This window comes from Carya illinoinensis, chromosome 6 (assembly GCF_018687715.1).
Source record: "Carya illinoinensis cultivar Pawnee chromosome 6, C.illinoinensisPawnee_v1, whole genome shotgun sequence".
Classification (NCBI taxonomy): Eukaryota; Viridiplantae; Streptophyta; class Magnoliopsida; order Fagales; family Juglandaceae; genus Carya; species Carya illinoinensis.
The window spans coordinates 24,557,990-24,575,742 of record NC_056757.1 but is presented as its reverse complement, the minus strand read 5'-3'; the positions used below and the strand labels follow the sequence as shown (position 1 = coordinate 24,575,742).

General features: G+C 32.8%; 1 protein-coding gene across 1 annotated transcript; it reads right to left on the bottom strand.

Moving 5' to 3' along the window:
• Positions 1-16,779: 16,779 nt before the first annotated feature.
• On the bottom strand, positions 16,780-17,514 carry LOC122312694. Its single transcript, XM_043127357.1, has one exon. It carries the CDS (start codon positions 17,512-17,514, stop codon positions 16,780-16,782), a length of 735 nt encoding a protein of 244 aa, XP_042983291.1.
• Positions 17,515-17,753: the final 239 nt, after the last annotated feature.

Below are 17,753 nucleotides of genomic sequence, written 5' to 3'. Positions count from 1 at the left end.
TCCCCCCGAAACATTTTTGACTTCCCTGCCCCCAATCTCCCGCTTCGCCCCTCTCTCGCTTTTCAAATCCAAGTTTTAGAAGGTTTGACTCTAGGATTTCTCCCCCTTTATACGCCCCTCCAATATTCGCGAACGGTTCTGAAATGGAGCCCGTGGCTCTGGCGGTGGACAAATTGAAAGCTTTTGGGCAGTCCAGCCAGGACTTCGTCGACGGCTTCCCTTGGTAGAAAGATTTCTTGGGCTGGTTTCTTCTTCTTCTTTTTTCTAAGTAAATAACATTTATTAGTTTCTATGGCATATTTTATTTAACTTCATAGCCATCCCTCTCATCTTTAGAGGAGGTTTCTGTTTTCATTTTTCGTCAAATTACTCGTATAAACAGCCGGCTTGGTGATTCACACCCTAGTCATAGGCTTTCATATATTTTTTGCTTGAATCAATGAATATCCAAGCTACTTTGATCGGTATTGGGTTGAATAGCAAATTAACAAGTATCCAAGTTACATTGTATAAGCTTTTTAGACATTCTTTTAAAAATGGTATTTTTGTTTACACAATGAAGTTTAGCAATGTTTCCTGAATCATATACTATTATTTGCAACTAGAATATGTTGACAATTGTGCTCATTTTTAGTCCCACACTGGTGGATAAGTAAATGAAGGGTAAATTCCAAGACTATAAATAAGAGCCTTAGCCTCTTAGTTTAAGTACACCGGTTGAAAACTTATCTAATAACTTTTAACTTTACTTAAATTCTTCTATTAGCCTTTTATAAAAAGAGAAAAGGTGTAAAGTTAAAGTTTTACTAATAGCATAGCTTTGTAAGTGTGATGGGGAGAAAAATTGTATGATTATAACAATTTTCACATAGTAAATTTTCTTTTCTGAGTCTGGTGGTTTTTCTCATGTTTTGGAGTTTCCACGTAAATTTCTTATGTTGTTATTATTTTTCTATTTTTCTTATTATTTCTGCAAATGATAGATCCTAAGGGGGTGAATTTAGGAGGTCCAAAGTCCCAACAATTAGTATCAAAGCCACTAGGTTCTTTTTGTGGGGTGGAGTTTTTGTGTGGTAGTGTGGATACGTACAATCTAAAGAGGTTCTGTTTAGGAGATTGGAAATTTTAAGTGTGTCCATTGTGACCTTCCAATCTTTCTTGGGAACTGACTTAGTGAGGTACTATTCGTTTTTACAGTAAATTCATCAAACCAATATCAGGAAGTAGGATTTCAAATCTTGTCAAATTTGAGGTGGAGAAATTTGATGGGAGAATCAATTTTGGCTTGTGGCAAGTACAAGTCAAATATGTCTTGATTCAATCAAGATTATACAAGGCATTGAATGGTAGACCAACACCTGAAGTCAACACTGGTACTAGTGTGATTGGTGAAATGAGCAGATCTAAAATGAGCAATGAAGATTGGGAGGATCTGAATTTGAGAACAGCAAGTGCAATACGTCTGTACTTGGCCAAAAATGTTCTTGCAAATATGCATGGAATATCTACAGCAAAGGAAATCTAGGAAAAACTTGTATCAAACGAATGGCGTCTCAAATCGTGTGTACCTGAATGAGCAGTTTTATACACTACGGATGAGTGAAGATACAACTATTTCAGATCATTTAAGCATTCTCAATGGCATTGTCGCTGAGTTAGAAGCTATTAGAGTTAAAATTGATGATGAGGATCAAGCTTTGAGACTCATCTGGTCTCTTCCACCTTCTTATGAGCACATGAAACATATTTTGATACATGGGAATGAGAAAATAATTTTTTTAGAAGTTACTAGTAAAATCTTTTCTGAAGAAAGAAGACTAAGTAATGGAAGTAATGTTCTACTTGAAAACTTAGTAATGATAGCAGCTTGAAATGAGAAGATGAAAAATTCTATGAAGAAGAAAGTAGTCTGCTAGGAGTGTGGACAATCTAGGTACGTCAAGAAAAATTGTCCAAGAGCTGGAGCAGGTTCGGCAAATGGCTTCAAGTCAGTAAATGGAGATACTGGTATTGATGCTAATGTTGTGTCTTTTATGTACGATTTTGATCTTTAAAAAGAGACATACATCCTCATGGCATGTCGCTAATTTTCAAAATTGTCATGATAGAGGATGTGTTAATATTAGCGGGTCCACAAGTTTTCAAACAGGCATTGGTTTGGCATTGATGCAAGGTGTGTAGTGGAAATTCATGTCGATAGCTGATGAACTTTCAGGAAAGTCAAACGTGGAAGTTACACCATAATTTTTCAGCAAAATTGTTTTTCGACATAGGCCGAAGTGAAATCCTTGTAATTGGTTTATTCTAAGTGGGTATACTTTTATGATGAAGCATGATAACGGAAGCTATAAAAATTTTCATTGAAGTGGAGCTTGGCTGTGGAATCAGTCAAAGTCGCAAGGTGGAAATTGTTGACAATTGTGCTCATTTTTAGTCCCACACCGGTGGATAAGTAAATGAGGGACAAATCCTAAGGCTATAAATAAGAGGCTTATACCAGTTGAAAGCTTATCTAATAACTTTTGACTTTAGTTAAATTCCTCTATTAACTTTTTATAAAAAGGGAAGAGATGTAAAATTAAAGTTTTACTAGTGAGGTAACTTTGTAGGTGTGGTGAGGAGAAAAATTGTGTGATTGTAACAATTTTTACATAGTGAATTTTCTTCTCTGGGTCTTGTGGTTTTTCTCCTATTTTGAAATTTTCACGTAAATTTCTTGTGTTGTTATTATTTCTCTATTTTTCTTATTATTCCTGCAAATGGTAGATCCTAGGGGATGAATTTGGGATGTCCAAATTCTCAACAAAATAGTTGACCATTTGCGTGAACATGTTATATATGATTTGGGAACAAGTTTTGTTCAATAATGCCGGAGATCTGTAATTTGCAGATTCAGTGAGTTGCACCAGTCTAGGACTTCCCTTCTAGTTGATGAAGAAGGATTCAGTGGCTTGCGCCGATCTGAGACTTTCCCTTCTACTCGATGAAGAAGAGGGCGAAGAGATTCGTTCTTGAGCTCTACGTTTGGGGTGGGCTTTCCGTTTTGTATTGACTTCTGCTATGGTGTGATACGATTCAAATAGATACATGAATCACACTAACATGCAATGTTTTGAATACCGTACTGGATGCCGTACCGGTCAAGACACTGGAACGAAATATTTCGGTACCGGTACCGTTTCGTGTACCGTTTCGGGATAGTCGATATATAAATAAATTATATATATAAATATATATATATATTAATTATATTTCAAAAGAATAATTTATATATAAATAAATTATACATAAATACATATATCTATATAAATTATAAATAGTTTAGTCTAAATTGGGGGTAAAAAAATAAATTTGTAGTTTGAAAAAATGAAAAAAAAAAAAAAAAACGAAACCGAAATACCGGCCGGTACGGGCCGGTACATAGGCCGGTACAGGCCGAAATCTCGGCCGGTACGGCCGGTATTTGAACCAGTACGAAATTACAGAATTTCTGTACCGGTCCGGTGGCCGGTACGGAATATACCGGCCGGTACGGTACGATTTTAAAAACATTGCTAACATGTCATCTCCTTATTGGCCTCTGATAAGCTCATTGTAATGGATCTCCCGTTTCAAATAGGTGCTCTTCTCATATTTTCGATTCAAAGTTAAGGTGGCAAATCGTGTAAAGGATTAGTAACAAGTTGTGTATAACACACATTATATGGTCAACTCGAACACCATGAGTTAAACAGGTCAGATTTTTAAATTTTAATAGATAAATTAAAATAACATATTGACACGACACGATATAATCCATTTTAATTTATTATGAATTAATTAAAAATATATCGAAAAAATATTTTAATTTATGTAAATGAATTGAATTAACTCAAATAATTTATTTGACTTGATCAGTTGATCAACATAATTTTACATAAAATTTAAAATTACAATATCGCTCAAAAATATAAAACTAACTATGTAAGTCTAAAATTACAATCTAAATATTAAAAACACCAAAATTATAATCCATAATAAGTGTGGGAAGCAGTCATGACTTGTGAGAATTGACTCCATTGAGAATACTGAGAATTAAGAGAGCAACCTGATTTGTTTTCACAAACTATCTTAATTCATCACATCTTATTATTACAATTTTTTCAAATTTTCATACAAAATAAAATAAACAATTCAATTTTTTCAAATTTTAAAATAAAAATGATATTAAAAAAATATATTCTAACAATATTTTATTTAACTTTCAACTTTAATCTCAACTTATCTCATCTGTAAAAATAAACAAAAATATATCTAAAGATGAATATGAAATTATGAAGGAGTCTAAGTTAGAGTGCGGCGGGAGTAAGTTTTTAGTTTTTAGGTATAAGAGTAAAAATATAAATTTAACTTTTTTAATGGGTTAACCCGTTATAACTCGTTAAGCAATCATATTTTAACATATCAACTCGTTTTGACCTAAACCCGTTAAAGCTAAACCTAAATCCGATTGTATCATGTCATGTCACATTTTGTTACTCCTAATTCAAACTCGATTAATTTAATAAACAAATGAGGAGTTATATTCAAATTTGATTTTATGTACAGATGCATGTAAAAAAAATAGGAAAAGTCTATAGCCACATATTAAGGCTACGTTTGGGTAGTGACGTAATCTCAAATGATCAGTAAATAGTAGTAAAAAAATATTAAATAATAGTGAATAGTAATAAAAAGTAGTGAAAAGTAGTTAATATTTGAAATCATCTCACTACCCTAAGTGTCTCCTTCATCCTTCTCGTTCCCTCCATCCATCCCTCCCTCCCTTCCACCCTCTCCCAAATCAAACCATAAGACCATTGTCGGCTCCCCAAGGCCTGGAGCATCACCACTAAACCATTGTTTTCACCATTGCCTCAATCCCTCGAATTCATGGTTGTAACCTCACCATTAAGCCACCGTCCTTCCATTCCAAGGCCTGAAACCCAAGCTCCTCACCATTGAGCCACCATCACCACTATCACTCCATCCATCATCTCCCTAATACCATTTGTCATTTCAGATCTGTTCAATTACCTAAGGCCTGATGCCCATTTCTTTCACCATTGAGCCACCACCGCCACTCGCCTCCATCCCTCCTGTCCATCTCATTTGATTACCTTAGGACCTCCATTTCCATATCCAACATCCACTACCAAATTTGAAATCCTAAGAGATCTACCTCCTCTTCTTTGTTGGACTCCCCAAAGCCTAAGGCCAACCAGCTCACCACTGAGCCTATCGTCGTCACTGGTTGTTACCATGGTGCAGATCTCCATTTACGTTGTGGTCTGGGTTCCCTCCCATAAAAACCTTGGTTGTTACTTGTATCTATCATGTAATCTTGATCTTTCGACTTCCAAGCACAGAAACTGTCAAAGTAATGTAAGGGTAAATCTCAAAATTGATTTCATAGGTACAAAGGAAATTAATCAAGTATTAACATCTCAATTATAATATGAAATATTACGAAAAGAAAAGAAAGCCTTAAATGAACAAAAAACATATGAAATAAACTTCAGATATTGGCCACTAAATGTTTCAACCCAAAATGAAGGCTAGTTACTAAGCGAACGTGGACTGGATTAAGAGTAAAGGTATTGCCTATTTTGGAAGTTTAAGCACAAACAAAAACTAAAAATAAAGGCGAGTCTATGTTTCTAAAATTACCAAAATCAAGAAACTTAGAGAAAATATGTAGAAATTTAATCAAACTTGTGAGAAACAATAAAACAAACACTTCGGATACAATTTTCGCTCAATTCTAATTTGATGATGGATTTGCTTCTAATTTCATCTTCTGTCAACCATTTTCTCATTCCAAGAAACCATGGTCGGATAATATAACAACAAACCACAATTTTTAACCTAATAAAGTTACTTGATAGATTGTATAACAATTATGCATAGTGAAAGAAAACCATCAGAGTCTTGTTAATAATTCAAGTATCAATTATGTCTTTACTTCTACAACTGATCAAGGTCAAGAATAGAGAACTTCAACCCTTTCTATAGGTAAAAATGAAATACAATCCAACAAATTAATCATCAAAATTCCATCAAACTGAAAAAATCAAACCCAAAGCAGTCATGGACTCATGGGTTACTTCTTAAATTCCAAGTTAAAAGTCTAGCATATCATCTCTACATTAGCAAAATACCCTAATAAGAAGTAAAACCTAAAAGCAAAATTGATGTTTGACAAGTGAAGGAAAAATAATGGAAGATAAAATGGAAATGAAAACTGACAGGCTAGAACAAGTTCCAGCATCGGCTTCCTTTTATAATTTTACACCTCGACACCCTGATTCCTTGAGCACTCATTTCTTTCGTTATTTAGCTTAAATCCTTTTCTAAAAATAAAACCAAGCTCTACCCAACTCCCTTGATTCGTGTCGTATCTCGTGCATGATCCCCTCTGTTGCTGCCCACATCCCACTTCAATGCAATGCTCTCTTTTGCTCCAAGAGTAGGAATTTGTTCCCCACTTGGTTCATGTCCCAGAGCACCTACGTTGCCCACGTCCCACTTCAACGCAATGATCTCTTTTTTTTTTTTTTTTTTGTGTGCTTGTGTGTTGAGTTTTTCTTCTCTTCCAAAATTGCCCTGTACATGTGAGGGTAAATGTTTATTATTTTAAGGGTAGTACAGTGTCAAATGGCACTTGGTGCTACTAGCTGCAATTTCCTATATGTTTATGTGCAAAATATTGTTAGCAATTAATTTTAGCCCCCAGTACTTAAAATGTGATGCATAATTAAGTGTTCAACTCTTTTTTGATGAAATAAATTATTTACTTAAGCATCTTAATTATGCATTTTTAACACTTTATCAAATCTCTTCTCTATTTTAATTTTTCTTGCATGATTGTCTCTCGAATTACTCTATGGATTTCTATTTGCTAAGATATGTCTCCTACTCAATATGATAGCTAAATCAAGCCTAGAAAATCCAAATGAAATGGCCTTTGCTTCAAAGTGTTTATGAAATTGTCTACTGAAATGACCTTAGGATTATAGTAGTTTATAAAATTATAGAATGTATATAAAAATGAAGGGAAAAAACAGTTTAGTTTTCCAAAATTGGATTAAAGTTTAGGAAAGTGTGCAACTTGGGCCATTGGCAACTTGGCATTTAGGAAATTATAGAATGTATTCCAAGTGAAGAAAAATAGTTTAATTTAGGAAAACTTGGTTTCATAGTATATTGTTTAATATATTTTACATAACAATTTAAAAAATAATAATTGAGATTGGTTCTTAAAGTCATAACACGAGTTAAACAGAGTGGAGGAAGAGCCATAGTCAAGAGAAAGTGGAGGAAGGGCATAACACGATTCTTTTTAGCACTTTATTTTTATGGGCCTCTGTCATTAATGTCAATAAAATTTTTATGGGCCTTTGTCAGCAACCAGACTATATTGATCATGTGTGACGTACTTTGGTTCAAAAGTCATGCATGAAATGATTGAAAATAGCTAATAAATTTAGAATAATAGTGGAAGGGACAAAAACTTCGAAGTATATATGTGATTGATTATTGAATGAATACTCCATTAATCATGAAAACACCCCGTTAAATTTTTAGCTTACGTATGTATATGGTTTGTTACCACCCCATTTTCAAAGCTAGCTCGATCACAAAGTCTATTTATGTGCTGGATTTATAGTGTAACATGGTTATTAAATTACTTTCACTTTTTGGTTATGCGAGAAAAATAATATTTAAAATTTTCTTCTGCTTAAAGCTTAGTGGTAATTTTTCGATTGCCAAAACTTTGAAATATGTTATTTATTGATACTTGTGATTGCTAAAAAGTGATTGGTAATCTTGTTTTGCTAATGTGTTGTTCGATTTTGTAGACTAGGCATTCTTGCATTTTTTTGGTTGGTATAACTCGAAAATACAACTATATGGCGAGAAGAGAATCAATCGATTAAAAACCGAATTTTAAAAAATATATCTAGCAATGAATATTGAAACAACTCGACATGGACTAGAAATAAATGCTGAGAGGCACAAAAGAAAACTTAAGAGTGTCAGTTTAGTTATAATAATTTCAATGTTGTGGGTACTTTGTTTAAGATTTTATTTTAGGAAATTCTAAGAAAACAATGTGAGCAAGATGTAATTTTAATGTCATGGGTACTTTGTTTATGATCCTATACGAAGTTGTTTGTATTTTACATAGAGCTTTATGATTTTTAATTTTAGTCATTAAGCATGTCACTCTTTCTATTATGCCCTCTATTCCAGGTGCTGCATAAACAAGTTTTTATTTTTTCAACTAAGAAAACAAATGCAAAATACACAATAAAACATTTCGCAGTCAGTGCTTTTAGGTTCCGGTTTGTAGGATTCTTCACATTCAAAGGAGTACAATCCTTATTCGCCAAACTAAAAAAATGATCCTTTAAAGCTTGAGGACTCAAATATTTATGCACAACTAAAGACAATAGAGATGATCCTTCAGTTCTTGCAAGTCTTGAATGTGCACACAACTGACATGGCATGTATGTCAACATTCAGGAAAAAAACAAAGAATGAAGAACAAGGACGAAAAAAAAAGCATCTATTCGAAAACCAACTACTCCTGCCAAAAATTAAAGCCACTAAATAGGGCACAATTAGAACTAATCAATGACTATAATTTATTGTCACAACTCCCCACCATTGTCAACATGCAAGTGTGTTCACATGTTCATTTTTGAGCTGTGGAATCTCCTAAGAGAGGATCATATTTTGACAAGAACGTTTAAATTAATAGATCTTTTAAAAGATAGAGCCATGCATAGAAGATGCATCCATTTTTAAGAACATCAAATTGATGAATTTTATACATTTAAATGAGTACGTAGGAGGTGTAAAGCATGAGAGTGTTGTGTCTCAAATACCTGATTTAATGAGGACAAGAAATACATCACATTGTATTAAAATTCATCCTCTCTGTACACAAACTAAAACAAAATATGTTAATTATTATACTCATCTTATGTGCAAATATTACACATAAGCAGTGGCGAAACCAGGAACTTTTATGAGGGGGCCAACTTTTCCATTATGTGATATGTTTATATAAAATAAAAAGAAGCTAAAAAATTATAAAATATAACTATATATAATATTGAGATTAATTTGCAACATATATATATAATTAAATTTTAAAAAACACAACTTAATATATGTTTCAAATTTCTGACAATAATGTTTTAAGGAATAATATTAATTCATTATTATTTTTATAATAAAATATTTAGAATTTATTTTCTTTATAGAAACTATCTAGTAGTCTTTTAAAATATCATCTTTAATTCTAGTTTGTATGCTAGTTTATCAAGTTTCATGCAAAATCTAAATATTTTCATTTCACATCAAGCATATAATGTTATAATTGAGATTTTAATTAATTTTTTTTTCTCAATGAAGTTTAGAGGATAAAATCTCAACTATATTTCATGTAAATTATCAATTTTAAATGATTTTTTTTGTATTTTCACTTTAGATTTCATATTAAGAAGCCTAATATTGTATATCCAAAAAAATTAGAAATTCATACAAATAAGTTTATTATTTTTCCTAAACTTAGTTTTAATTTAATTTTGGTGAGACCAAATCCTTGATAATAAATAATATATAGAAATTATACAAAATTTCGATACTATAAGAAAAAAATTGAAGAAAGACATTTCTAAATATATTGAAATTTTAGAAAATTTTACATATGGGGAGTGTACATTTTTTTAGGGGGCCATTTACTATATTTATAAAATTATAAATAAAATATAATGCATATTTTAAATTTTTTAAAAATTTTGAGGGGTCCATGGCCCCCCTTAGACATTACGTAGGTCCGCTCCTACACATAAGATATCATTACCAAGAGAGAGAGGGGGAGAGAGAGATATATATCAAACTTTAACAATAAATCGTTGAAAAACTCAAAAATAACAGCATCTGGAATTTGTAATAGCCACATGTTTATGGAGACAAGATATGCCAAAATCAGTCGTCTCCACAAAAAAATGTCATCTTCACAAATGATACTTCACCGAAAAAATAGTTATCTCCACCAATGAAATAGTCATCTCCACAAATTATACTTCACCCATAAATAGTCATCTCCACCAATAATACTCAATCAAAAAATAGTCATCTCTACCAAAACTACATTATTTAGAAATAATGTCTCGGATTATCATTCTAGTCCAAGAGATGCAACCCTTGCTTTTGTGCCTAAATGAACAAAAAGTTACTAGTATATTCTAAAAAGAATAGCATATTATTGTCCATATTTCACTTCTATACTACCTAATTAGGTGTGTACTATGGGAGGGAGGGGGCATAAAAAAATGTTAAAAATGGCAACGCACTAAAAATATGTTATATCATAATGTAGTTTGATTACCTGTGAGGAGGAAGTAATCCGTCCAATATCTAAATAATCCGTAATGTATTCTTGATCAAATGTGTATTGTGAGAGGTATAAAAAAATATGTTAAGAACCAATGCACTAAAAATATGTTATACCATAATGTAGTTTGAATTACCTGTGAGGGAGGAGCAGTCCATCCATCACCAAAATAATCCATAGTAGTTGAAGGAGTTGAAAAAAAAAAAAAAAAAACTGGTGCATGTGTCCAAACTTGAGAAGCCTCATTCTATGTGCCGCTCGCATTACATTCATTTGGTAAGTGACTACTCCACTATGCATTGGAAGAAATATAATTTTGTTAGTCAAATGTAGTGTACAACATTATTAAAAAGGAACCTCAACTTTGATGTTGTGCAATCATATTTTCATGCTTTGTTTTTAATATTCTTCTCAATGGAGTGCACTTATCTCCTAGTCGGTGGTCTTCCCTTACTCTAAACTACCAACAAAATAAGAACTCGACTTGTTGTTCCCTCCATGGAAGTAGTTGGATCAACTATGTTGCTAGTATCATGATCAGCTTTCCCAGGGTACTCTACCTTCAACTGCTCTAGCTAGCTAATCAATTTCACACAGCTGCTTTTAGCCTTTGAAACATTGAAACACAGTTCATAAAAGTAATTTTGGCTCCTATCGTACCTTTGGGTATCGTGGTTTCCACTCGTGTCACAACTACTTTTGACGAATGTGTATTGTTTCCTTACATCCTTCCTTCACCGATCCAAGATGTATTTTGATGGCATTGTATGCTTACCTAGCTGAGTCAAGATACAAAGAGCGTACTTGCATAATAAGCCCATAAACTCAAATAACTTGCAATTATTTAACATCAAGGGGATCTTCATCAACCTTGACAGTATAGTTTGCACATTTTAATAAGTTATTATGTGCTTGAACCTCATCGACAACTACAAACATATATCTACCACCCTCACATCTCAATAATGAGGTAGTCAGATATAGAAATCCTCGCAATTCCTCTTATACTTCTTTGAATTTAGCAATTATGTATGTAGTTTGAAACTGCTTCTTAAGAGGATAGCGATTGATTCAAGGAATCTCAATATTAAATAAATTAAAGTTAGCAATTTCTTCATTCTCTACCTTCCTCTTAAGGGCTGAATCATATTGATCAACAAGTTATTTCAGAGTTGTCCTAGAGTTAATGTAGTCATAAAAAAGGCATCCATACTTTCACTCCATTGTGTAGTTGACATTCCTACTCAAAATGTATCTCTAACGTAGGTCAATACCAAAAAACTTCAGTCACTATATAGTGATCCCAACTATGCATTTTCATGTAGACCATAGGTATTGAATAAATCGTACCAATGTTCTTCGAATTCATGCTTACTTAAAGAGTCATGCACGCACTTCTATAGAATACTCTTGATCTCCTCATATTGAGAATGTGATCGAAACTTCTCAAAAAGATTTTTCATTATATGCCATAAGCAAAAATGATGCCTAGACTTTGGAAACACCCTCGAAATTGTAATTTGCATCACCTTGTCTTCATTTGTGATGATTGCATTTGGCGATTGGTCATTCATACACTTCAATCGTAACTCAAACAAACAACCACTCAAATGTATGTGCGTCCTCATTAGATATCAATCCGCACCCGAATAAGATTGACTGGCCATAGTGGTTCACCCCTACAAACAATGCAAAAGGCATCTTATACACATTAGTCAGAAATGTTGTATCAAATTTAATCACATCCCCGAATGATTCATATGCAGCTCTACTTCGGGCGTTTTCTCAAAACATATTTTTTAATTGTAACTCGTGGTCCACGTCTATCTGATAGTAGAAATCCAGATTATTATTATTATTATTATTATTTTGCATATCTCGAAAATAGTTACATAGAGCTTTAGCACCTTCAACCTCGAGGCAAAGTTGACATGCTTTGTCAATGTAGTTTCGATACTCATTCTCCTCAAATGGCACATTCTTGTAACTCCCCGCTTCAACAACCATAATCTTGAAATTTTTGGACATTTGTATTCATGCCTTGTCATTTATTTCTAGTTTCATAGCTACACGAGTATCAAGCTTTTAAAGAATTTGAAATATATTGTTTTTCCCGAACTACAAACATATTTGTGATTCAAGTTTACTTTAGACATGATATATCTATCTTCACCATTCAATATCGCATTAATCCTAGTCATACACTCTATCTTCTCCGTTTGTCTTGCCTTGAGAACATTGGCAGTCTTCCTCTTTGATTTGCCTTGTCATGCAAATACTAAAGTAAACTATTTGACATTCTTATCTTCTCCCCATTTAGAATTTCTTTTACAGACCCTAAACCCCTTATGCTTATTATACTTTATATAGTAAGACCAAACTTCTTATACTGATGAAAATATCATTCCAATCTTAGGTTCTCCAATGGTTTCATCACACTCATTATCTACATGTACCAACTCATTACCCTCATACTCAGCATGACCTACTTGGTCATACTCATTTTTTGCATGTTCCATCTTAGAATCCATTGCAAGTTCAGCATTCAAATTATCTAAGAAGATGCAATTAGATTCAAATAAAAATTAAAAAAAATTATGGGTTTTTGTAGTGTTATCCTAATGTCAACAATAAAACTCATAAGGTTTAGAATGTCAACAATAAAACTAGAACCAAATTAATACATCTAAGAGTAGTCGAAATATCTAATGTATAGAGGAGTATTATTAAACCATGCAATCCTGTAAAAAATCAATTTAAATAAATCCCAAAGTAACTGTAGCTTGTAGTATATTATTAGACTTTCCCAATTTAGATTTCAATGGAAATCTAATGTTGACTTCAACTTCTGCAAAAATGTTAACATTCAACTCTCAAGTCGTCCATGATAATAATGGTGCATTAGTCTTAGTGACATAGTAATAACCCAAACCAAAACTCAAATATAAGAACTTGAAGTATAACCAATACAATAATACAATGTTAACATTAAAAGTTTTTATAGTAATAAAACTAGACTAGCTTAACTAAAATTGTTATTATTATTATTATTATTTTTGTTTGTATACGCCAAATTAAATATATTTTCTATACATTCAAACTAAACATAGTCCACTAAAAATTCTAGAAAATAGCTAAAATGTCATAGGAAATTCCACGCACATGGAGCATTAAGGGTTTTTGCACATTGATAATGCAAAGAACAAAGGAAAAGAAAATGTGGGGTACCTCACTACCCACATCAAAGTCAAAAGTTTTCTCCGTTGTGAAATAAAAAGACGGAATTTCATAATCCAGCTGTTTTTGCCTCCTTTCTTCCCTCTCAAAAATTTTAAATGCAAAAGATAATTGATAGTTGTCTTAAAAGGAATAAAGTGAGGTTTCACACTCATCAAAACCATAGATAGAAGGCTTGAGATTTTTGAGTTATAAATGTGAGTTGGGGAGACCAGTATAAATCGAGTAAGAGATGAGTGATCCCTGTTTAGGGGACAAAACAATCCAAATAACAAATCTTAGTGGTCCCTGTTTCCCAAACAAATCACATTTACTTTCATGCGCTTGAAAAAAAAAAAAAAAAACCAGACTGAGCCCCATGGGAAAATATTTATAATACTTTGTTGTTATGTGCTTATCCCCTATTTACCTATCCCCAAAAAAGTTACCTTCTAGTTTTTCTATTCCTTCAACTTTTCATTTATTTTGATTGCATCATTTTTAAAAAAAAAAAAAAAGAATTATAGGTAAAAGTAAGTTTGTGGAATATAAGCAAATGAAACTTTGAACTATCTTAGTATTTTTGTTCACCAAGTTGACAGATCTTAAAACTCTAAGTAATATGTAAATAAAACTAGTTTGACAGGTATATAATGTGTATTTGAAGGGTTGTCTTATTCTAAACTTTGGATAGGGTGAGCATATCTTCTTTTTCAATTCTTGGAACACATAAGATTTTATTTATTTTTCTTAGTTAGGTGCACCTCATTTTCAAAAGTAAATTAATGAAATAAGAATTAATTAGTAGATGATAACTTTTACTTATAAGTTTTTTTAGATGATAACTTCTGTGTATGAAGATAATTGCAACAGTTGAAGATGAGTGTGATTATGTATATCTTATTAGTTTCCTCTCATTGATATATTATTTTTCCAGTTCGATTGCCTCTAGGATTAGCTACCAAGAGAAATGATTCTTTTTTATTATACTCTAAAGTGTATGAAAAACAAGGTAAAATGGCTTTGAGTTGTATCTAGTTGTGCTACCAAAGATGGAAAATTTTAATATTTCAATGTTTTTCCTTACGTTTGATGTATGCAATTTGTTCCATGTTGTATTGTGGTCCCTACATCAAATTATAGACATAAAAGAAGAAGAATTAGTATTTCATGTTTCTACTATTAGGCATGGGATTAAATGATTTTAGAACAAGTGTAAAATGGTAATCCCTAGGCATACTCTATCGCAAATCTGGTGGAAAATAGATAATTGGATTAAAATTACCAAGTCAAACTTGACAAGTACTTGTCAAATTTTATCTACTAAGCATGTTTTTTTTTTCTTTGTTGGCTAGATTTGTTGGTTGGCTTTCCTGTTGTGCTATGATATATCTATGCATAACATCATGAAATCTTGATTAAAATTTTTGGCCCCGATTGTTAAGTAACATAACCTATTATGTGTTTACTTAAAAAATTGAAATCAGCAGCTGTTATACTTGGTTTTACTAATTGCTAAAAACATGTTATGACCTTATTTGTAGCTCCTTGTGAAGGAAAATTTATCCACTAAGCATGTTATTTTTCTTTGTTGGTTGGGTTTTTTTTTTTTTTTTTTTTTTGTGTTGTGATATATTTTTTGCTGATTAAATTTGTTGATTGGCTTTGCTTCTGTATTCTCTTTGGTTGTGATGATGGCAATGTTAATTGAGAACAAAGAAAAATTAACAGATATTCCATAGTAGGGAAACCCAGATGGTTAATGAATAGTAGAAACTGATTATTGATGCCATTGAGGACATTGCCACTTCCTATATGTCACAATTCCTTTCCTAAGCTAGTTTGCAAAATGTTGCCGCCATTGCTTTTGAGTTTATAACATATCTACACATTATTCATTGTCTACAATTTATCAAAAATGGACTCACAAAAGCATGGACATATGTTATTCACGAATCTTCTTAATAAAGACCCTAACACTAACCACACTTAATTGAGTTAAACTCAACATAGTCCAATAGTGATCGAAGACTCTCTACTTCCACCCAAAGTATAGGTTTTTTCCACAAGAAGAATAAAAAGTGCAAACTTCACCTAAGAAGAAGACAAACTACTTTTCTCGGCATTGTTAAATACTAGCTTAGATGTGATCCAAGAGATTGATAAAAGAAAACACACCCAACTTTAAGAGAAAATTAGTTTATACTCTAATCAGTATAAGTGAAGTACCAATAAAGTCTGTGCAAAACTAGGCCAAGTTGAAGAATTAAATCAAAGTGGTAAGACCTAGCAGGACAAGATATATCCAACCACTACTTTTAAGCTCTTATACATATTGTTTTATTTAATTCTTGGTCCCACTTCGTTAATTATTATTAGTATTATTATTTTTTGTGTTCTGCAAGTTTGACAAAGCAAAGATTATATAGTAATCAATGGATAAAAGTCACTTTCCATTCAAGCATTATTGATACCTCTTGAAGGACCAACCAAAATAGATTCAGTGTTGCTCAAAGGATGGTCCAAAGCAAAGATCCACAATATCGCCGACCCTAACTCATACCTCAGTTGCCCCAACGTGTACCTCTGTTTCTCTAGATTCAGTAAATGATGCCAAGGAGGAACATGTTGTTGACAATGATGTATTTAAATTGGAGAGATTAATGGAAAGGAAAACTGAGAAAACAACATGGAAGACCCCAACTAGACCAATTGAGGACATTGTCAAGCTTTTCAGGGTGAAATTTAATTTTCTTAAGGAGTCATGTGCTCAAGAGAAAGAGTTTTTCTATCTTAAGGAGGAGAAGATGCATTATGATCTAGATAAGAAGGGGCATAAAATACAGCAGAAGGATGAGAGGCTAAGGTTGGTAGTTGTAACACCCAGGACAACCAAGCCCGCATTCAATTTTTTTTTTTCTTGGCTTTGTTTTTATGAAAAAGTCCAAGCTCGTAAGATCACATTACATACTCCTCTTCTTGCGCAGCTCCATGCAAGTTTATTTTTTTCTTTCCTACTAATTCCTGGCAACTGCTCATTTAAAGGATTTATACTCAATAAACAGTTGGGCATCAGTTTTCTTCTCAAACCTTTTTTTTTTTTGATAGGAAACATACTTCATTAACAATAAAGCTTACAAGGTATTAGAATCATACCAAAGAACATTAGAAATTACACCGGGGTATGCACCCCACCATAAGCTAACATTCTGAACACTTAAGCCATATTTGGCAAGTAAATGAGCTGCTACATTGCAGTTTCTATAAGTATGTTGCACATCACAGATACTGAACCGAGACATCAAATCCTTTGCCTCACGAATGACATTGCCAAAAGTAGCCTTTGAAGGGCCTTGCTGATTGAACTCAGTGACAACCAACTGAGAATCACTTTCAATAACCAGGTTACTAATCCCAAGATGGATACAGAATTGCAAACCTCGGATGATAGCTAAAGCCTCAACTTCCACAACAATCATAGCAGAACATTCTTTCTTTGCAGCAGACATGATCACTTCTCCTTTAGAGTCTCTAACAATAGCTCCTATACCAGCTACAGAACCAGATGAAGAAAAGGCTCCATCTACATTTAGTTTGAAAACACCAGGAGGTGGAAGTTCCCATTTGTACTGATTTCTAATGATAGAAATAGGTTTATTTTTGAGCTCTTTGTACGATTTCTGCATTGCCAAAGCATTTCCCAAAATAGCATCAATACTCATTGCCTTATTCTCAAACATCTTCATATTTCTTCTATACCAGCAGGTCCAACATATTATGAAAAATAGATCAAGCATATCATGTCTCTTATTCTGTTGCAGCCTCAGAACCACATCCAGGAATATATCATGTTCCTTCATAAGAACCATTGATGGGAAATAGAGAGACCAGACCTATTTGATAGCTGGGCAGGAACGAAGAGCATGAAAAGTATCCTCATTTTCAGCATGACAGAACACAACCATCCTCTGTTAACACCTTCTTTTTCTTTAGATTTGACTTTGTGGGTAGGATTTCTTTGACAGCTTTCCAAGCAAAGATCCTCACCTTTACAGGAAGTTTCATGCTCCATATAGCTTTCCACATTTTCCTTAATAAATCAGCATTT